A 21,591-nucleotide genomic window follows, 5' to 3' on the forward strand; every position below is an offset into this window, starting at 1 on the left:
AGAGATGGTAAAGGTGACATGAAAACGGGAGAAAAAGATATCCTTGAAGTATGGAGTAATTACTTTGAAAAACTGCAAAATGAAACAAGCAGTGATGACAGCACAGTGGTAAAAAACACTGACCAGGCATGCAGTCAGGAATACATATCCATACTTGAAGTAGAAAAAGCCATCAAATTCTTGAAATGTGGAAAGGCAGCAGGAGTAGATGATATTCGACCAGAAATGCTGAAGTATGGTGGTATAAGAGTCTTACAGTGGCTGCACTGCATAGTTCAGAAAGCTTGGACAGAGGGACGAATTCCTGATGATTGGAGTAGAGCTCTCATAGTACCCATATATAAAAAGGGAAATAAAACGGAATGTGAGAATTACAGAGGTATTTCCCTACTGAGTGTTCCTGGCAAGATCTATGCAAGTATACTTGAGAAACGGTTGAGAAGAATTGTGGAAGAAAAGCTTGCTGAAGAACAAGCTGGATTCAGGCCAAATAGAGGCTATCAGGATCACATCTTCACTTTACGACAAATAGTCGAGAAAGCATGGGAATATAACAAAGATCTGTATTTAAGTTTTGTCGATCTGGAAAAGGCATATGACAAAGAGCCAAGAGAGAAGCTATATGGTGTCAATGGGGCATTATATCAAGCAATACTTAGTCTTTATTTGAGTTGTAAGTCAGCAGTTAGAATTGAAGGAAGTACAGGAAGATGGTTTAATGTTAAATCTGGTGTGAGACAAGGATGTACATTATCCCCTCTGTTATTCATTATCTATATGGATCACATTATGAAGGAAAGTGGTATTAAACATGATATCAAAATTGGAGATGTTAATGTCAGCTCTTTGCTTTATGCGGATGATGTTAAACTTCTAAATAAATCCGCTACAAGTCTGCAAGATTCTCTGACTAAATTGAATAGCTGTTGTAATAGATATGGTATGAAGGTCAGCAATAAAAAGACAAAGACAATGAAAATAGGCAGAATCATTGAAAATGTCAACTGTGTTGTGAATTCAGAACCTGTGGAACAAGTAAAACATTTCAGCTATTTAGGCACGATTTTTACTGAAGATGGTAAATTAAATATAGAAATAGACAACAGAATCAGCAAAGCTGGTACGGTGGGAAGTCAATTGAATAAATTCATATGGAATAAGAGAGAAATTAGTCGGAACACTAAATTAGCTGTATACAAGACAGTGTTCAAACCAGTTTTAACTTATTGATCTGAGAGCTGGGTCAGAAGTAAAACACTTGACCAAAGACTAGAGCCCACAGATATGAGAGTCGTGAGAAAGATTATAGGCATGAACAGATGGCATCAATGGCAGTATCATATTAAAAACGAGGATATTAGGAAAGAACTTGACATTGTCAGCATCCAGGAATGCGTTAGCAGAGCTAATCTCAGGTGGTATGGTCACTTAAACAGAATGGGCGAAGAAAGATTAGCAAAACAAGTGTTCTCTGCCAGGTTGGCAGCAAAACGGCCCAGAGGAAGACCAAGATATAGGTGGATTGATACGGTACAAAGTGCTTTAGACGATAAAAATATAAGATATGATGATGTTGGAGTGTTGACAAGTAACACACTGATTTGGAGGAAAATTGAAGATAGGAAATTAATAATGATGTAATTTTTTTCATGTAGTACTATCATATCCTGTACAGGATATGATAGTACTTGAGGGTACATGGCAGGAATTTGATGATGATGATGATAAGGAATAAATATCTTTTGGATGGTTTTCTTTCAGAAACAATTGGTGTCCTATTTTTAGTATTACAATTCTTATTTTTGATATTAAATTAAATGCTTCTTCTGTAGAAAATCTAGTATTGTAAATCAAAAATAAGAATCGTAATACTAAAAATAGACACCAATTGTTTCTGAAAGAAAACTATCCAAAAGAATGTTTATTCCTGTCTTTGTAAAATAGAATTTAGCTTGATGTAATTTTTTTTTTTTTTCCGCCCAGAGGTCACGCCAGTAGAATAACATGTGATCAAATCATTGTTTCTCTAGCTTACAGTGACTGATGTAACTCAGCTTGTCCTGTATATTTATGTATGCTCCAGATGATGATCTTGATGTGAAGATCGAAAAGTCGGGATAATAAAAAAAAGTTTTTTTTTTTTTAACACAGTTGTAAATTCCATAAAATTTTTAAAATGAATGCTGATCACTGTGTAACCCTAAAAGAAAGGATAATAATTTTTAGATTTCTTGCAGAGGTTTCTGTGGTTAAGAAGTTCAATCGAATCCTTCCGGTTTTGTGACCACATTTTTATTAAAAAAAGACTTTTTAAAACTAAACAAATACTAAAAAAAAAACAAACCCAACAAGTTTCGTTGGTCATCAGACTTACATCTTCAGGGATAAAGATAACTAACAGTTTAAAGCACAAACTATAAGAAATTACGAAAAAACAAGTTCATTCATTGGTATTATGAACATCAAAAAAGTTCGTTCAAAAGCCAAATAACAGATCTAATCATCTTCAAGTGGAAGAAAAGTCACTTTTATGTTGTACTTGTAGAGAAATTTGGCTAATTTATCTCTTACATTTTTGATATAAGGGTGACTGCGTTCTTGAAGTCTTGTTTATTTAAGTTTCTTGTAGGTGCTGTATTGAGAATTTTCATAATTTTCTTAGTTTTGAAACCATTCAGTTGTAGGATCTGTGTTAAGTATTGTATTTCTTCTGTACTGGGGATGCTGTATGCTGTATCCCTTAAGGTTTTTATGAGGCCTATATTTTGCTTGGGATGGTGGCGTGAGGTAGCATGAAGGAATTTTCCTGTATTTGTTGGCTTTCTATAAATGGAGAACAATAATCTGTTTTTTCTTTCTATAAGGATGTCTAGGAAAGGAAGTTTTTTATTTTCTTCTAGTTCCAGAGTAAATTTTATGTTAGGACGTAAGTTATTAAGATAGTCTTTAAATGCAGTCAGTTCTAGTGCTGTTCCTGACCAAATAATGAAGATATCGTCCACATAGCAGAGCCAAATTTTTGGTTTGATGTGCCAGTTTTGTACAGCATTATTTTCAAAATTTTCCATGTAGAGGTTTGCTAGAGCTGGTGAGAGAGGTGAACCCATTGCTAGTCCTTCTTTTTGTTCCCAGAGTTTGTCTTGGTAAGGAAAGAATGTGTTTTTTATGCAATGTTCGTAGCTATACAATGTCCAGTGGGAAGAGATTTTCTAGGATGTTTACTGTTTCATTTCTTGGAATCTTTGTGAAAAGGCTGACCACATCTAAACTCACTAATATGTCAGAAAGATCGATGTGTATATCTTTTACTTTCTCTATGAAGTCTGTGCTGTTCTTAATGAACGATGGTGTTTTTCCTATATGTGGTAAAATCAAGTTCGTAAGGTGCTTTGCCAGATTTGAGGTAGGAGAGTTCCTTCCGTCTACTATCGGTCTTGGTGGTATATCTCGTTTATGAATTTTGGGAACCCCATATATTCTAGGAACTAGTGGGTGTTTTGATTGTAAATTTCTGTTTAGTTCCTCAGACCAATTTGGTATATTCTTGATAAGTTCATTGGTTTTCTTGTGAGTTTGCCAAGTGGGGTCTCTGTTTAATGCTGTGTAGGTGTTGCAATCTTCAAGAAGGCTTTTCATTTTTTTGTTATAATCTTTTGAGTTTAAAATCACTGTTGCATTTCCTGTCTGCTTTTATTATGATTATGTTTTTGTCTGATTTGAGTTAAGGGCTGCGAATTCTGTTTTTTTGTAGGTTTTTTGGTGGTAATTTGCAATTTAATAGTAATGCTGTGCTTTGAATGTGGATCAGATCTGCTATATCTCCTGGTGCATTTCTTATTCCTTTTTTAATTTGGGCTATGATATCAATTTTCAGAACTTGTCATGGCATTACAGCAAAATTAAAGCCCTTCATAAGAAGATTTGTTTCATCTCTCGTTAGAACTCTTGAGGAGAGGTTAATTACTACTTTGGAGTGATCTAGATGTTTCCTTTGATTTTCTTTTTCTTTTAGAAGGTAATTGAATTTTTTAATTAGGCTGCGTTTTTTTCTTTTCGGATACCATTGTAGCTTTATTGTACGTGTTTAGTGTCTATGTTATTCCATAATTCGGATGGCAGTGATGTGGCCAGTTCATTATGTATATTACACGTATCCTGGTTAATCTTGGACAATTCTGCTCTAGTAGCTGCAATTCTTTCTCTCAATATAGCTAATTCTGTTGGCCTTATTGGATTTGAATAACCGTTTGATTTTTGAACTTGGGAACAATTTCATTGTCTCTGCAACGGATTAAAAATATCAAACGGTTGATAAAGTTCTGCTTTTTCATGTGTAATTTCTCAAATTGTGAAACTTTAGACCAATTAAACTCACCGTGAATTTCCATAATCAAGTGGAGGTTTCTGTGGTTAAGAAGTTCAATCGAATCATTCTGGTTTTGTGACCACATTTTTATTAAAAAAAGACTGTTTTTAAAACTAAACAAGTGCTAAAAAAAAATCCAACAAGTTTTGTTGGTAGTCAGACTAACATCTTCAGGGATAAAGATAACTAACAGTTTAAAGCACAAACTATAAGAAATTACAAAAAAACAAGTTCATTTATTGGTATTATGAACATCAATTTGGCATTTCACACAGCTTCTACCGGTCATGATGTACTCTGGGACAGAACAAACATGTCCTACACTGATAAAAACTGTTTCACAAGAAAATTCAAAGAGGCAGCAAATATGATTAAAATTCCCACACACAATGCAATCAAAATCAAGGCTTGATTTTAAATCAAGTTTGGTCAGTGTTTATTAAAAATTTACCCAGTTCAGACCTCGGACAGAGTGAAAGTGAACCACAGAATGCCACATCAAATAGCACTGTTTCCAGCTAACACTTATTAACAGTTGTAGAGATCTGTTATTTGGTTTTTTAACGAACTTTTTTGATGTTCATAATACCAATAAATGAACTTGTTTTTTTATAATTTCTTATAGTTTGTGCTTTTAACTGTTAGTTATCTTTACCCCTGAAGATGTTAGTCTGATGACTAACGAAACTTGTTGGGTTTGTTTTTTAGTACTTGTTTACTTTTAAAAACAGTCTTTTTTTTAATAAAAATGTGGTCACAAAACCGGAATGATTCGACTGAATTTTTAGATTTGCTTTTTTCAAATATGAAAATTTTCATGAAATGTGCTTTTGGTTAAATCAGAGGATCAATGTTTCCTACTAGCTATCCTTAACACTACTGAGAAAATTGGTTCACTGTGAATGGTAATGAATTACATGTGTAAACTATTCAATCAGCAAATGTGCTGTTTTTTTTTTTTTAATGTGAATTCTGATGATGAAAACTTAGAAATCTATCACATATTAGTACTGTTAGTAGGCTATAGGTTAGAGATATACAAAGAGAATGTTATAAAACTTATTTACCACATGTAATGAAACAAGCATTTTCCTCATGCAATTTTGTCAGTAAACTTCATCTTTAAACAAAGATCATTTATATTGCTACATTTAGTACGAATGAATGAATAGCAGATGTTTTGCAAATATGCTATACAGTCATATCCCGAAGTTACGCGGTAGGTGGGACCAACAAAAAGCACGTAAGTCGAATTCGCGTAACTCGAGTATAATTTTGCATACAAACATACAAAATATTAGTTAATTGGGACCAAAGGTTTATAAAAACACCTACATTTATAAAAACACCAAGAAATATAATCATAATTGTAGTTTTTTGTACATAAAAAAAAAAGAAAGTTATTTCGATGTCAATGGTTTCATAAAATCTAATAGATTTGTCTGACGGCATAATGCCTTTTTTGTTCCTTACCTTGTTGCTACAATTCGTACCTCATTAGAATCTATGTCCTCCAAAATCTGTAAACTTTTCTTTTATGATTGTTCTTGAATGTGGATTCGTGTAGATAAAACTTCTTTGCTAGCTCGCAAATTTTTATTCAGCCTTCAAAATCCTTAATAATGTTGAGTTTTGTTTCAAAAGCCAATGTTTTTCTTTTCTTGCTAGCTGTAGAAGAATCGGACTTGCTTCCTTTGGACGACGTTATTTTTTATGTGATAAAATTTTTATCAAGAACATAACATTAAACAATCGCAAGGTTTGTAAACTATAAAAATCGTGTATGAATGGAGACCGCGCGAAACACGTCAGTGCTCGTTCACAGCATGTGCGACACTGGCAAATGCGGCCGGTGTGGGAAAGATACGACTAGTGGTGAGGCGTGAAGCGGGATGGGAATACGTACATATATGAAACCGCGTAACTCCGGATTCGTGTAAGTCGGGGTATGACTGTATATTCATATACAATCACAAAATGATGTAATGACACACTAGGGCAAGTGGATAGCATGCATTTAGAAATTCAACATTTTCTCTTTCTCTTTTGCTCTGAGTTTTCATCTGATAACATCATACTGCCAGAGGAGAGGAGGTGCTAATGTAATTTGTATTTAAAAAATTTTTCAACTGCATGCTGATTATCTTTTGCCAGAAATGTGAAATCATATGAGGGTAGTCTGAAAAGTTCTCAGCCTAACAATGAAAAAACGAATTTATCATTTCAAATTTATTTTTATTTTTCAACATAATCACCCTTAAGAGTAATACATTTATTCCAGCGATGCTCCAGCACCATTATCCCATCCCTGTAGTGGTTCTCAGTAAGATAAGCAAAATACCCTTCTACAGCTGCAATCACCTTTTGATTTGAAGAAAAATGCTGACCAGTGAGGAAGAGTTTTAGTTTTCGGAAGAGATAGAAGTAAGAGGGAGCCAAATCTGGGGAATAGGGTGGGTGGATGTTCCAACAATTCATAGTGCAGATCCCTTAATTTTCCCATTGGCAAAACAACATAGGCGGGTGCATTGTCCTGAGGAAAGAGGATTTTTTTCTTCTGCAAACCAGGCGTTTTCTCAAAAAATTTTTCATCTAGTTTGGTTAAAAGATCGGAATAATATTCCCTGATTATCGTTTTACTCTTTTCAAGATAATTAATAAACAAAATGCCTTTAGCATCCCAAAACACCGATGCCATGACCTTTCCTGCTGATAGAACCGACTTTGTCTTCTTTGGTGCTGAACAACCAGCTTCTGTCCACTGTTTTGACTGCTGTTTGGATTCTGGTGTGTAATCGTGAATCCAAGTCTCATCCATAGTAATAAATCAATGCACAAAATCAGTTTTATTCTTGTTAAAACACTCCAAGCACTGTTCAGAGATTTTCATGCGAGTGCGTTTTTGATCTGCTGTGAGCAAGCGAGCCATCCATCTTGCTCAAAGCTTTTTCATTTGCAATTCTTCATGCAAAATATATCCTACACATTCTTTTGAAATGCCTATAGGCTCAGCAATTTCACGCACTTTGACTTGCCTGTGATCTCATCCAATACCATATCGTGCACTTGATCAATGATTTCTGGTATTGTTACACTTTTTGGACATCCTTCACGTGGTTCATCTTCAAAGCTGGTATGGCCAAGTTTTAAACTCAGTAGCCCATTTCTTAATTGTCAAAACGAAGGAGAAGAGTGCCCATAAACTTTTATGAACTTCGAATGAATTTCTTTTGGCATTAAACCTTCTTTTACAAAAATTTTTATAACTACATGATACTCAATTTTATCATTTTCAAGGGATACAGACAACACTTTTGCTTCAGACAGCTGTATAAAACAAACTACTTGATAGAATGACTTGCAATTTCAAATGGATGCTTATGACAATGTACCAACTTAGAAAAAAAAAATCTTGCCGATAGTGTTGCCATCTATAGTCAATCCCTTTTCAGACCACCCTTGTAATTGTACAATATCCTTATTTACTGATTTATAAAATAAGCCAAATATCTATTTACAAAACTTGAGTATCTGCATATGTGAAGGTTTAAACAAATAAATGTTAAAAAAATTTCAGTTCCTGCTGTAGTATGTGTGTTATTCGAATCTTCAGTTCAGCTTGCTGTTTTCCTCAAATTTTTTTAAATAGCAACTTCGGTTTCTAACAAACCTTGTATATTGCTTATATGCATTTATTAAGATAAAGATTTGGTGTGAATTTTTCAAGGATAGAAAGAAATAACATGCAATACCTAATCCCACTAGCATTTTTTTCCAGTAATTTTATTTCCAAGAGAATTAATGCAGTAAATTGACAAAACTTTCAGGAAAATATACTCAAAGATAGATCACAGCTGATCCAAGAAAATTGTTATATTAAGAGGATTTAACAATTACAGTATCTAAAATTATAAGAAATTTGAAAGGATTAGTTTTTTTAATTTTTTTAAAAATTTTCTTAGCTATACTAAAAGGATTCAGGAACCATTCATTTAAATATTACATGTAAGGGTCAAATATTACACTTTGTAATATTTGACCCTTATTTTATTGAAAGGGTCAAATTTAAATATTTGACTGTTACAGTAATATTCATTTAAATATTACTGTAAGGGTCAAAGCTGTATAACTGAGAGGAGACCTCCACATAGCCTTTAAAGGAATGCAGAGAACCAACCAGGGCTTCTGACCTAATGTCCAATCCTTACCTTCTCGTGGTGCACCCTGTTGGGTATCTACCTGGATACTGAACAAGGATGGGCTGGAAATTTGGGATTTAGCCAACCAAATTGTATTCTTATTGGTTAAACCAAAATAAAAAATGATGGTACAACATGACAAAATTTCATGCCAGCTGGGGTGTCGCCCGGTTAAACAAACTGAAAAATAAACTGACACTTTACTACTATAATAAGCCAAAAGGCTATTTTACCAGTGACGTAAGTTAAGTTTAAAGGGAGATGGTAAATCCCATTTTATTTTATAGCTGGATACGAAACTCAGATCGAAATCCATCGAATCCATAGAGTTTCATGGTGAAAAAACTATCGGCGAGCCCAAGTGTAAGTGATCACTTGGGTAGTACAACTCCAAGCGAAGGTGGAGCAAGCTCCGTCACTGAACTTAATATTCTCTCATAATGTAAAACACAGCTCCTAAGAGATGTATATATACTGTTTTACATTATGAGAAGAGGTCACTACCCAGACCGGTTTCAACCTTTTTTGAGGTCTCATCAGTGAGTAGGTAGACCTGGAATATCAAGGTTTTAAGTGAACCGAACTTACAAATACCTCTACTATAGAACAGCAATTTCTTTCTCGTTGATTATGCCATCATAATTACATGGCATAATAAAAGGGTATTCAGTCCTTAGCTTTTCTGTGAGAACACACTTTCTCTTCGGCATTTTTAAGGCATATAAAATAATAAGGCTAATTACGTTTCATAACAGATCTGTGACATATCAAATAAACCATGCTTAGTTATTACAACTTCCGGTAGTTGCACTAGTCTCGCAACATGTCAGTATTGTCAATTGATAAGACAATTTTATGATCAAAAACTAATATCGATTTCTTGGCAATTACATGTTTTATGTTTAAGAATGGGAATGTTAAACACAAATCCACAAATTACGGGAGAATTCTGCGTCCCAAAGAGTTTTATTGGGATGCAAGGACACAAACTCGTAATAAGGGACAATCCCGTAAAATACGGGATGTATATGAACCCTAACCATAATGGAAAATACCTGTTGGATTTTTGCTCAGAACATGGACTGGTTATTACTAACACGATGTTCCAACATAAAAATGTGCACAAATTCACATGGAGAGAAGAGGCAAGGAATAAGAAAAGTCTCATTTACTATGTTATTGTTGATAGTGATGTTGTCTCCCTGGTGCAGGACACCAGAGTGTACAGAGGATTTGAAATTGGAAGTGATCTCTATTTAGTCTTGAGCAGGATAAAATTGAATTTCATATTGAAAAGAATAACATGTAAGAAAGTTTTAAAGCGAATAAAAGTTGAGCAGCTCTCAGATGTGAGCTTTAGACTAAAATACACAAAATTTATTGAAGAAAAAATGAAAGAGTTTGAGAACAGGAACCAAACCTTGGAGAAAACCTGATTGATTAAGCCAGAGAGGCATGTGGTGAGGTTGTATGTAAGGATAGAAAAATCAGAACTCCATGGTGGACACAGGAAGTTAAAGAGGCAGTGAAGGAAAAGAAGAAAGCATATAAAAGTTCCTGGCAAATAAGTCAGCTTTTGCTCTTAGAGAATACAGAGACAAATGTAAGAAAGCTAAACACTGTGTAAAACTAGCTAAACAAAAGACATGGGAGGACTTTCGCAAGAACATAGAAAATGAATATCAAGAAGGTGGCAAAATGTTCTAGAGGTTGTTGAAGAAACTAAGAAATGGAGGAAAGAAGTGCTGTAAAAGGAATTAGAGATGATAAAGGTGACATGAAAACAGGAGAAAAATATATCCTTGAAGTATGGAGTAATTACTTCGAAAAGCAGTGATAGCACAGTGGTAAAAAAAAACACTCAACAGGCATACAGTCAGGAATATATATCCATACTTGAAGTAGAACAAGCCATCAAAGGCTTGAAATATGGAAAGGCAGCAGGAGTATATGATATTCGAACAGAAATGCTTAAGTATGGTGGCATTAAAGTCTTACAGAGACTGCACTGCATAGTTCAGAATGAGTGGATAGAGTGACGAATTCCCGATGATTGGAGTAGAGCTCTCATAGTACCCATACATAAAAAGAGAAATAAAACTGAATGTGAGAATTACAGAGGTATATCCCTACTGGGTGTTCCTGGCAAGATCTACACAAGTATATTTGAGAAACGGTTGAGAAGAATTGTGGAAGAAAAGCTTGGTGAAGAACAACTGGATTCAGGCCAAATAGAAGCTGTCAGGATCAGATCTTCACTTTACGACAAATAGTCAAAAAATCATGGGAATATATGAAAGATCTGTATTTAAGTTTTGGTGATTTGGAAAAGGCATATGACAAGGTGCCAAGAGAGAACCTATTCAATACACTACAGTTGTATGGTGTTAATTGGGCATTATATCAAGCAATACTTAGTCTTTATTTGAGTTGTAAATCAGCAGTTAGGATTGAGGGAAGTAGAGGAAGATGGTCTGCAAGATTCCCTGACTAAACTGAATAATTGTTGTAATAGATAATGTATGAAGGTCAGCAATAAAAAGACAAAGAGAATGAAAATAGGCAGAATCGTTGAAATGTCAACTGCATTGTGAATGGAGAACTTGTGGAACAAGTAAAACATTTCAGCTACTTTAGGCACAATTTTTAGTGAAGATGGGAAATTAAATATGGAAATAGACGACAGAATCAACAAAGCTTGTATGGTAGGAAGTCAATTGAATAAATTCATATGGAATAAGAGAGAAATTAGTCAAAACACTAAATTAGCTGTATACAAGACAGTGTTTAAACCAGTTTTAACTTATGGATCTGAGAACTGGGTCAGAAGTAAAGCACTTAACCAAAGACTGGAGACTGCAGATAATAGAGTCCTGAGAAAGATTAGAGGCAGTGAACAGATGGCATCAATGGCAACATCATATTAAAAACAAGGATATTAGGAAAGAACTTGACATTGTCAGCATCCAGGAATGCGTTAGCAGAGCTAATCTCAGGTGGTATGGTCACTTAAACAGAATGGGAGAGGAAAAGATTAGCAAAATAAGTGTTCTCGGCCAGGTTGGCAGGAAAACGACCCAGAGGAAGACCAAGATATAGATGGATTGATACAGTACAAAGTGCCTTAGACGATAAAAATATAAGATCTGATAATGTTGGAGTCTTGACAAGTAACAGACTGATTTGGAGGAAAATTGTAGATAGGAAGTTAGTAATGATATAAATTTTTCATGTAGTACTATCATATCCTGTACACGCCCTTGAGGGTACATGGCAGGAATTTGACGATGATGATGATTATGAAATGTGAGCACCATGTGACGATGGAAATGTAACAATATAACTAAATTGTCATTAACATGAATGTGCTTTAATGATATATTATATACAGAAAAGCACATTATTATAGAACATGTTATGGAAACTGCAAAAAATTGCATTTTACAGTATCGAGATCTGAAGTAATTATTTTTTTTTTTTACATCAAATTAAAAAATGCAGTCAATTCAGTAACTGATCTACAAAATCATTTATGTAAACTGTAAATTCTCAGAGCCATTATCAATTATCTAAAACAAACATGAAAAAAAAAATTAGGGTAGTAAAAATATCACATGTCCAAACAAAAAAAAATTACCAGGAAAATGCTTCTGAACAATTTCTGCAGCCACTTGGTAGACATTGCTATTTAGTGACTCATTCGTTTCATGCTGGAACCATATCACCTCATCCCTGATTACTTTATAGTTCCATTCAAGGGTAACGGGTAATCTATACAAAATAAAAAAAGGCATCATGATAAAATGGTACAGACTAAGTATCTAAAAAATAAAATAAAATTAATAACGATAAATAAAATTTTTAAGAAATAATTTTAAAGAGGTGAAAGAGAAGAAATACCTCTTGGGAGGTAGAGTATGGAATAGATTTATATGGAACAGAATAACATATGAATAAATCACACAAAATAAACAACATATAGTATTATGTAAAATAAAGAGCCAAAAGGCTTCAGTTCGGCAATGAAAAATTATATAAGTGGATATTAGATCCAGCATCATATATATAATTTTGAATCACCGAACTGAAGCCTTTTGGCTCTTTATTTTAGTAAATACTTTTACGCACCGACCGAGGGTTTGCTTACGAAAAATACACCTCTGACGTTACAAGTTCCTTAGTACTGAAAAAGAGTTTTTGCTCTCTTAAGTTTTCTGCCTGGTCTCTGAGGAGAATCAATCAGTTCAAAACAGCTGTCAGGCCAGTGAAACTTTAGCAAAATGGACTAATAGAAAGCGAATATATAGACACTTGGGCAGCGCCTATGTTTTCTAAGTAGTCTGCACTAAAGCAACTCGGGAATGCCAGTGAGTATATTCACATAAGCTCTCTGGTCAACTTATTTTTACGAAACCTTCATAGTTCCTACATTTGCCTTTGAAATAATGCTGGGTCTAATATCTGCTTTACTTATATAGTAGTATAGCATTATTATTTATTTTGCATGAATTTTATTATTGTTATGTAAGTTTATAGTAATGGAATAAACAGAACACTAAGTTAAGAAACATATCATTGTTATTTAATATAATCTCAAGTAGGCTGTATGGATTATCTATCAAAACTCCCAATACAGTTATGCTTTTATTATCTGTAAACAATTTCCTTCAAACTATATGATATTGCTAGGTTTCTCAATTTGATCAAACCAATAAGGAGATTAATTATTTACAAACAGTTTTATAAATAACTAATCTCCTTATTAAATAAAATTACTCTACTACTTTAGATTAACTCCAGTGATGTCCTTAGACAATAATGGCATCAGCCTTTTTAATATGGTTTTGCCATTGTTCATGTTGCTAATTTTTCCATAGAACTCATATCAATGGTTTCTAGTATGAGTGACTGTTTTACTTCCATTCAAATTCATATGTAAGAATTTCTAATATGCATTACAAGTGACACCCTTTAAGGGCATGCCAAACATAGTGAAGAGATCCAGAGATCTGATCTCAAAGGGTACATCTCCAAAGCATTTCTAGAGGCTAGCCACCAGACAGTGCATGGGACTGAACCTAGTAATTCATTTCCAATTAGATGTCTTCCAAACAATGTTCCCTCAAAGTTATGTATATGGTAGGCTACACAGTAACTGTTGCAAACACATACACAAGGCTCAGTCTCCCACTTATTGTCAAAGACAACACACTAATGAAGCATGTTTTTGTTGTCATAGTCATAGGAGGCACCAGGGAGCATGATGTTTGCCGATGATATTGTTCTCCGCAAATCATTCCGAGAGAAGCTTGAAAAGACCCTGGACAAGTGGAGAAAGGTATGAAAATTAACTGGGTAAAGATTGAATATATGTCAACGGGGAGTGATGAGGATATGATCATACGACTCCAGGGTGAAAGGTTAACTTCAGGGAAGAAATTCAAGTACCTTGTGTTGGTCGTCGAGAGGAATGGTGACCTGGATGAGAGAATACAGCACTAAATAACATGCAGCTGGATGAACTGGAGGAAGATGAGCGGGGTCCTGTGCGACAAGAGAGCGAGTTGTAAGATGAAAGGAAAGCTGTATAAGATGGTGGTGAGGCTGGCGATGCTCTATGGCACGGAGACGTGGCCTATAACAAAAGGCACAGGAGAGGATGATGTAGGTGGTGGAGATGTGGATGTTGAGATGGATGAGTGGTGTGACAAAGAAGGACAGGATAAGGAATAACTACATCAGAGGAACGATCAAGGTGGGACCGATCGGTAAGAAGGTACAAGAAAGCAGGCTGAGGTGGTTCGGTCATGTAGAGAGAAGAAGTGAGGAGTATGTTGGTAAACGAGTGGAGTGTATGGAGGGAAGGAGGAAAAGAGGCAGGCCCAAACTCAGATGGAGGGATAAGGTGGCAGAGGATTTAAGGGAGAAAGGATGGAGTCAGGAAGATGCCCTGGACCAGAGAATCTTGAAGAAGATTAAAGATGGAAACGCCGACCCCGTTTAACACAGGATAAGGCATAGCAAAAGAAGAATAAGTTATTACCGCAATAGATCAGTAAGGTGTGATTTTTTAAGTGTGACCTATTAAAGCATATATTACAAAGATTAGTGCAAAACAATTATGATGCCAAACTTAAAGCTGTAGGAAGTTTTAAGTTATCATGGCTGAATGAATTAGTTGATACTGTCCGACCACAGATCTAAGACCCTAGTCTGACAATGTGCCAAGAAGAATCAGTTCACGTTGAAGGGGAAGAAGAAATAAGCTGATGTACTAATTGGTCACTAACACGCAAAATCACGTGCTTTATACGTAAAATTTTCCAACTATAACAGTTGGAAATAAGCAATATATATACAAGCAAAATAGTTACCACTTTAAAAACTACAATGTTCATAAAAGAAAAGTTAATTTTTCAACGTGTAATAATAAACAACTCATCCCACGAGACGGATTGATTACCCTATTATCGGAATGGATTCTCCTTCTACATGCGCAGAAGTGTCAAAGGGTTCTCATATCTGTGGGCATACAGTAACTGTTTCCATTCTCTAGATCCTGATACTTGTTGTCACTGTGATAAAAATTATCAATGTTGGCATGAGTTTTAATTCTCCACAGTTGTCAAAATACCTGCCTAGCATGCAAGTCATGGCTTTTCAGGAAGTGTACTTAAGGTGGTTTACAAAAAGTATTGGTTGAAACAAAAACTTTAAATTCATAAATATTCTACACTGAAACCTGCAACACTTGCAAAATAATCATTTACATTGCTTAGTCTGTTTTAAAGGGAGTTTTCTACATTTCTAAATGTAGAAACTTGTCACTCATGCCAAATACTCTTAAGCATTCTTGTCTCTTCCACAACCCTGTTGAATGCAGTTTCTGCCTGTCTGCACTCTCTCTCTCTCGCACAGTTGGCACTATTCCCATAACATCACTTGAAGTTTATCTCCAGGCTGACGTACTGGCATCTTGCTTGTCATCCAACTTAGATGATGAAGGAAAATCACTTTCAACTTTACGTGAAAGAGTATCACGTGCATCCTGTGCCTTCTGCTATAAATTCATCAAAGGAATCTTTGATGAATTTTTAGCAGAAAAAGTCTTCTTCCAGCTTAATAGATCATTCAGGTCTAATGAGGACATCTCTAGATTTCTTCATCAGTCTATCATAAGCTACAACTACCATAAAGTGTTCAAACAACTGTCTTTAAGTCTCGCTTTACCACATCCTTCCTTGTATTCAGGGTCATTTCATGGGTCTTTTCTTGTTATTCAAACATGATCAAATTACTCAATTCTCTTGCTTCTTATAAATGATAGTATGTTGGGTCTTTGAAATAGGTTTCGTAGTTTCTCATTATGTCTTTGTTTATACATGATGGAAAATACTAGCAGCATGACAAAGGTAAAATACTAGCAGCGTGACAGTTATATGCTTCCAGTAGTATGATCATAAACAATTTAAATTCTTTATAACTACTGAAGTTGTAGCATCTTACATTTAAAGTACTCATTTTTACAGCGAAGAGTAGTTGTGATGTTGAGAACTATGCCTTTTTTTTTTTTTAATGTTGCCAGACTATGCACAGAGACGATGACTTCTATGTGGCATGTTCAGGAGTCTTTCACCTGCCAATGCATGCTCCAAATCAAAAACTCATTTTACATGATTCCTTCTGTCACCAGGGCAGTGCACATATAAAATGAGATTTTCTTATCGTACTCTGTAGCATTAAATCGTTGTCTTTCATTCTCTACAAGTTCTGGTCTCTAACAACTCTGATCTCTTCAATTATGTATCTCTGATGTTCTGCATAAAAATATGCATTCAGTGAGATTATTTTTCCTAGGAACCTCAATATCCACAACTGCAACTGCCTGCCAACTTCAATTCCACAGATCACACAAGAAATAGTAAGGCATTCATTATTATCACTACTCTGACACAAAATGTCTAACAACCTCTTAGAACACCAGATAATCCTCAGCATTATCCCAAAGCCTTAAACCTATTTTTAATCAGTACTAACAAAATATACTAGAAATTTTCAATGTTTGAATATACTAGAAGGTTTGCTTGGTTACTCAGAACATAACCACATCCAAGTTTCCTTTATTAGAGAACTAATCTCATCTCGGTATCATTTCCTTTGACATTATAACTGTGCTAAACAGGATTATCTTCATGATTTTACTCCATCATATGATTACTGATTCTCCAGATCCAAGCATCTGCTCTGACTGCAAAACAAAAATAATTCTAACTGGCTTTCATCCCCTTCCATTCCAAATTCCGGAGTATTTTCCAAGCTGTATTCAAGTTTCAAAGTTGCATCACAATGCTTAAGGTATAATTTAACAGAGTTAATAAGCTACAGTTTCAACATTCTAAGCTAATGCAACAGCCCAAAACAGTCAGTATGCAACTCTCACACATGATTGATGAAAGTCTGTGTTGTGTGTGCATTCATGGCTGGCTACATGACAAATGCAATTACAATTCGCAGTATAATGACCACATATAAACTGCCATCACACAGTAAAATAGCATTTACAAAAATGAATCATTCAACATTCAACCCCCTCAAAAAAAAATTGGTTTACATTGGAGTGATGTAAATTATTAGGTTGGTCATCCAGAATGGAAATAATCCACTGAAGGATGCCTTGAAATATTAAATGGTACCAAAGTTATCAACTGTAAATGTTCTATTAAATTAATTTCATGACAAACCTAACCAAAGCAGCATCATTTGTGTCAGGCTGCAGCCACATCTGAAGATTTTGCTAATCTTTCCTCTCCCATTCCATTTAAGTGACCATACCACCTGAGATTATTTCTACTAACACATTCCTGAATAAAGACAATGCCAAGTTTTTCCCTAATATTCTCATTTTTAATGTGATACTGCCACTAATGCCAACTATTCACCTCATCAATCTTTCTCAGAACTCTCATATCTGTGGTTTCCAGTCTTTCATTAAATGTTTTATTTCTAACCCAGCTCTCAGATTCATAGTTTAAATTGGTTTGAACATTGTCTTGTAAACAGTAATTTAGTGTTTTGACTAATTCCTTTCTTATTCCAGATAAATTTATTCAGCTGACTTCCTACAATAACAGCTTCACTAATTCTCTTGTCTATTTCTATTTAATTTACCATCTTAACTAAAAATTGTGCCTAAATAGCTGTAATGTTTTCTTGTTCTATAGGGTCATCACTCAGGATACAATTGATGTTTTCACAGTTTCTGCCTATTTTCATTGTCTTTATATTTTTATTGCTAATTTTCATACCAAATTTATTACAACAGTTATTCAATTTAGTCGGGAAATCTTGCAGACTTGTCCTGGATTTATTCAGAAGTATAACATTATCTGCATAAAGTAAAGAGCCAAGATTAACATCACCAATTTTGATATATTTAATACCACTTTCCTCCATAATGTTATCATATAGATAATGAAAAACAGTGGAGATATGTGCACCCTTGTCGCACACCTGTTTTACTTCAAACCATCTTCCTGTACCTCCTTCAATGATAACTGCTGACTTACAGCTTAAATATAGACTATGTATTGCTTGATATAATGTCCAATTTACACCACATAACTGACGTGTTTTGAAGAGCCTTCCTCTAGCACCTTGTCCTATGCCTTTTCCAGATCAACAAAACTTAAATACAAATCCCTGTTATATTCAGAAAATTTCTGAACTATTTGTATTAAAGTGAAATTTGATCCTGACAACCTCTATCTGGTCTGAATCAAGATTGTTCTTCACCAAGTTTCTCTTCCTTCCATCCACTCTTTTATTTCCCTTTTTTCAAGGCCTGGTCAATCTTCTGACTAGGCCCTCTGAATTATGCAAAGCAGTCACTGTAAAACTTTTATACTACTATATTTGAACATTTCTGGATGATTTTCATTTACTACAGCTGCCTTTCCACATTTCAGGTTTTTGATGACTTTTTCTACTTCAAGTATGGATATGTATTCCTGACTGCATTCTCACTACATTGCTTGTTTCAAGTTAGCAGTCTTTCAAAGTAATTACTCTGAACATCTAGAATATCTTTATCTTCAGTTTTCATGTCATTTTTTTCATCCCTGATTCCTTTTACAGTACTTTTTCCTCCATTTCTAAGCTTTTTCAATAGCCTCCAGAAATTATTTTGCCACTTTTCTGATCTTTATTCTTACCAAAGTTTTTCCATAACTTGTTTAGCTAGTTTTACAGTGCTTCGTTTTCTTACATTTGTCTCTGTATTCTCTAAGAGCACAAGCTGACTTATTTGCCAGAAACTTTTGATATGCTTTCTTCTTTTACTTCACTGCCTCTAACTTCCTGAGTCCACCATGAAGTTCTGATTTTTCTATATTTACAGACAACTTCATCACATACCTCTCTGGATTCATTTTAAAACTATCTTACACACTCTTCTGTTCAATTTTATTCTACTCTAGACTAAATAGTGATCACTTCCTATTTTATATCCTCGGAATAACCTTGTGTCTTGAACCACTTCGAAAATTTGCTAGCAATTATAACAGTCAATGAGACTTTCTTATTCCTTGAATCCGGATGGGGATGCAAGATCTGGAGATCTCACATAAATGCACATGCAGATCTGGATCTCCATGCCCATTATGTCAATCTGGTACTTATCCAATTCTTCTGATAGTTCCATTTCTTTTCCACTGATGCTTCTTAAGTTGACAGTACCAATCTTAATCTGTGCCGATATTGGGTTGGGATGTGTTCTGGAATTTGTTCCAGTAGCTGACTTTGTGCTATTCGCCCTGGTTCCATGATGAAAACAATGATGGCCTTTGTTTTAACTGGCTGTGGTTTAAGTCAGAAAGAATACATTTTGGTTGGCTAAATCCCAAATTGCCAGCCCATCCTCATTCATTCGGTATCCAGGTAGATACCTAACAGGGTGCACCATAATGTGTGGATTGGACATTAGGTCAGAAGCCTTTGTCAGTTCTCCACATTCCTTAAAATGCTACATGAAGGTCTCCTCCCAGTTATACAGCTTTGACCCTTAAGCACCAGTAACTCTTCATCTTGTATACTTCTAGTTTAAGGTTTTAGCTAATTTCTCTCAATCTACATAAATTTATTCAGCTGATTTGCATTATATCAACTTTGTTTATTCTAATGTCTATTTACAAATTAAATCTGAAATCTTTGCTAAAAGTTGTAGCTGAAGTATTCTCCATGCAGGCAATGCTTTTTATATTCCTGTCTATTTTCACAATTGCCTTTTTATTGTTGATTTTTATCCAAAATTTGATACTGTAGTTATTTAGGAGTATAATATTATAATATAATATTATAACACATTTTCTGCATAAAGTAATGAATTTTATTACTAAACTGAATTCAATCTCTGATTTTTTACATCCAGTTTAATGCCAGTTTCCTTCACAATAATATATATAGATGTCATCTATCCAGAATACAATGAATTTGGAGATAGTGAAAACTCATCTCACTCCCGATTTTATATAACATCATATATCTTCTTCAATTCTAACTACTGATATTAGGAGTAAATGTACACTCCATATTTAAATTATAGGTCAGCTATTAAAAAATGAATGAGGTACAAAAGATAATACATGTAAAATCAATGTAAGACACAGGTTCTCGCTATTCTCTAAAAGTATACAACAGAGTGAAGAGAAAAGCTGTTCGAAATCTCTATAGATGAAGAATACCTTTTCCAGATCTACAATCCTTAAACAGATTCATGCTACATTCTCATGATTTCTCTAATATTTGTCTTAAAGTAAAAATCTGATCTTGTTAATCCACCTTTTTCTCAGAGTTTCTCCTCCATTATTTTCTGAGCATTTTTTTTTAAAGTATGTTGCATCAATTTTACCTAGAACTTTTACTCCTCAATGGGGAAATTTCTATGAAATTCTCAAATTGTTTTATTTCCCTTTTTCTAGATAGATGAGAGTTCAACTACAGTCATTCAGAATTTTAAAACTCATTACATATTACTACTGCAAAACTTCTGTAGTTCCATATTTGAGCATTTCTAGTTGAATATTATCTCTATTCCAGCAGTCTTTTTACATTTAAGATTTCTGATGGTTTTTTCTTCAAGCACTGATACATATGCACACATACTCTCTTGAATTCATCTTGAACATTTTCTACCACTGTTCTGCCACTGCTCATTTAACAATCTTTCAAATTAATTACTCAAAATTACAGAATATCTTTACCTTGTTTGTTTTTCCAACAGTCTCCAGAACTTGTTTTGCTGCCTCAGTATATTAAGTCTTCCCATGACTTTTGTTTAGCTACCACTACTTTTTACAACAAAAAAGCTTTTTCACATTTTTCTCTAAGATCTTTAAGAAGACCCACTCATAGGAACCGTAATCAAAAAGGAACTTTCCGTATGATTCCTTCTTTTCCAGGCCTGCCTCTAACTTCAAGTCCAAAGATTGGATTTTTCTATTCTTGTAATTTGCCACCTGAATTCAATCATATTTGAATTTGGCCTGATCTTATGCTTATTATTTAGTAGGATCTAACCTATTTTACTCTTCTGTGTCTTGGTACACCATTATGTCCATGGATACTTTTCCAGTTCTTCATGTTCAATTTCCTTTCCATTGTTATTCTTTATGCTGATGGTTGCTATCTTCAGTTCTTCTGATGGTGGGATTATTCTTCTTCTGTTGCTGAGTTGAAGTATATTCCAGTAACTGACTTTTCACCGTTAGTTTGTTGAAAAAAAAAACAGTGAGGCCACATTTAACTGAGAGAAACCCTCTCTTTCTCTCTTGGATCTCCTCATGTCTGAGGACTTGTGATGATGCTTTGCCATTTCCTTCTGTTGGGGGGTTTTCCTCTTTTTCTTTTCAAACATGGTTTACCTTGGATGATTATTTATTCCAGGCAGTTGCCTTCCCTTCTACATACGTGTCCAAAATATTGCACTATTCTCTTGTCAATTAGGTTTATCAGTCTTGTGTGGATATTCAG

At 34.6% G+C, this 21,591-nt stretch overlaps 1 protein-coding gene across 1 annotated transcript in view; it reads right to left on the bottom strand.

Moving 5' to 3' along the window:
* Positions 1 to 21,591, bottom strand: part of LOC150101198 (deubiquitinating protein VCPIP1-like) — a 331,399-nt gene that overhangs the window by 132,207 nt on the left and 177,601 nt on the right. The window contains exon 9 of the mRNA XM_090402113.1: positions 12,203 to 12,336. Within this exon, the coding sequence (XP_090258239.1) occupies positions 12,203 to 12,336 (134 nt within the window). The remainder of the gene's footprint in view (positions 1 to 12,202; positions 12,337 to 21,591) is intronic.

This window comes from Typopeltis vanoorti, chromosome 12 (assembly GCF_054136105.1).
Source record: "Typopeltis vanoorti isolate ZY-2024b chromosome 12, IOZ_Tvanoo_1.0, whole genome shotgun sequence".
In the NCBI taxonomy this organism is placed as follows: Eukaryota; Metazoa; Arthropoda; class Arachnida; order Uropygi; family Thelyphonidae; genus Typopeltis; species Typopeltis vanoorti.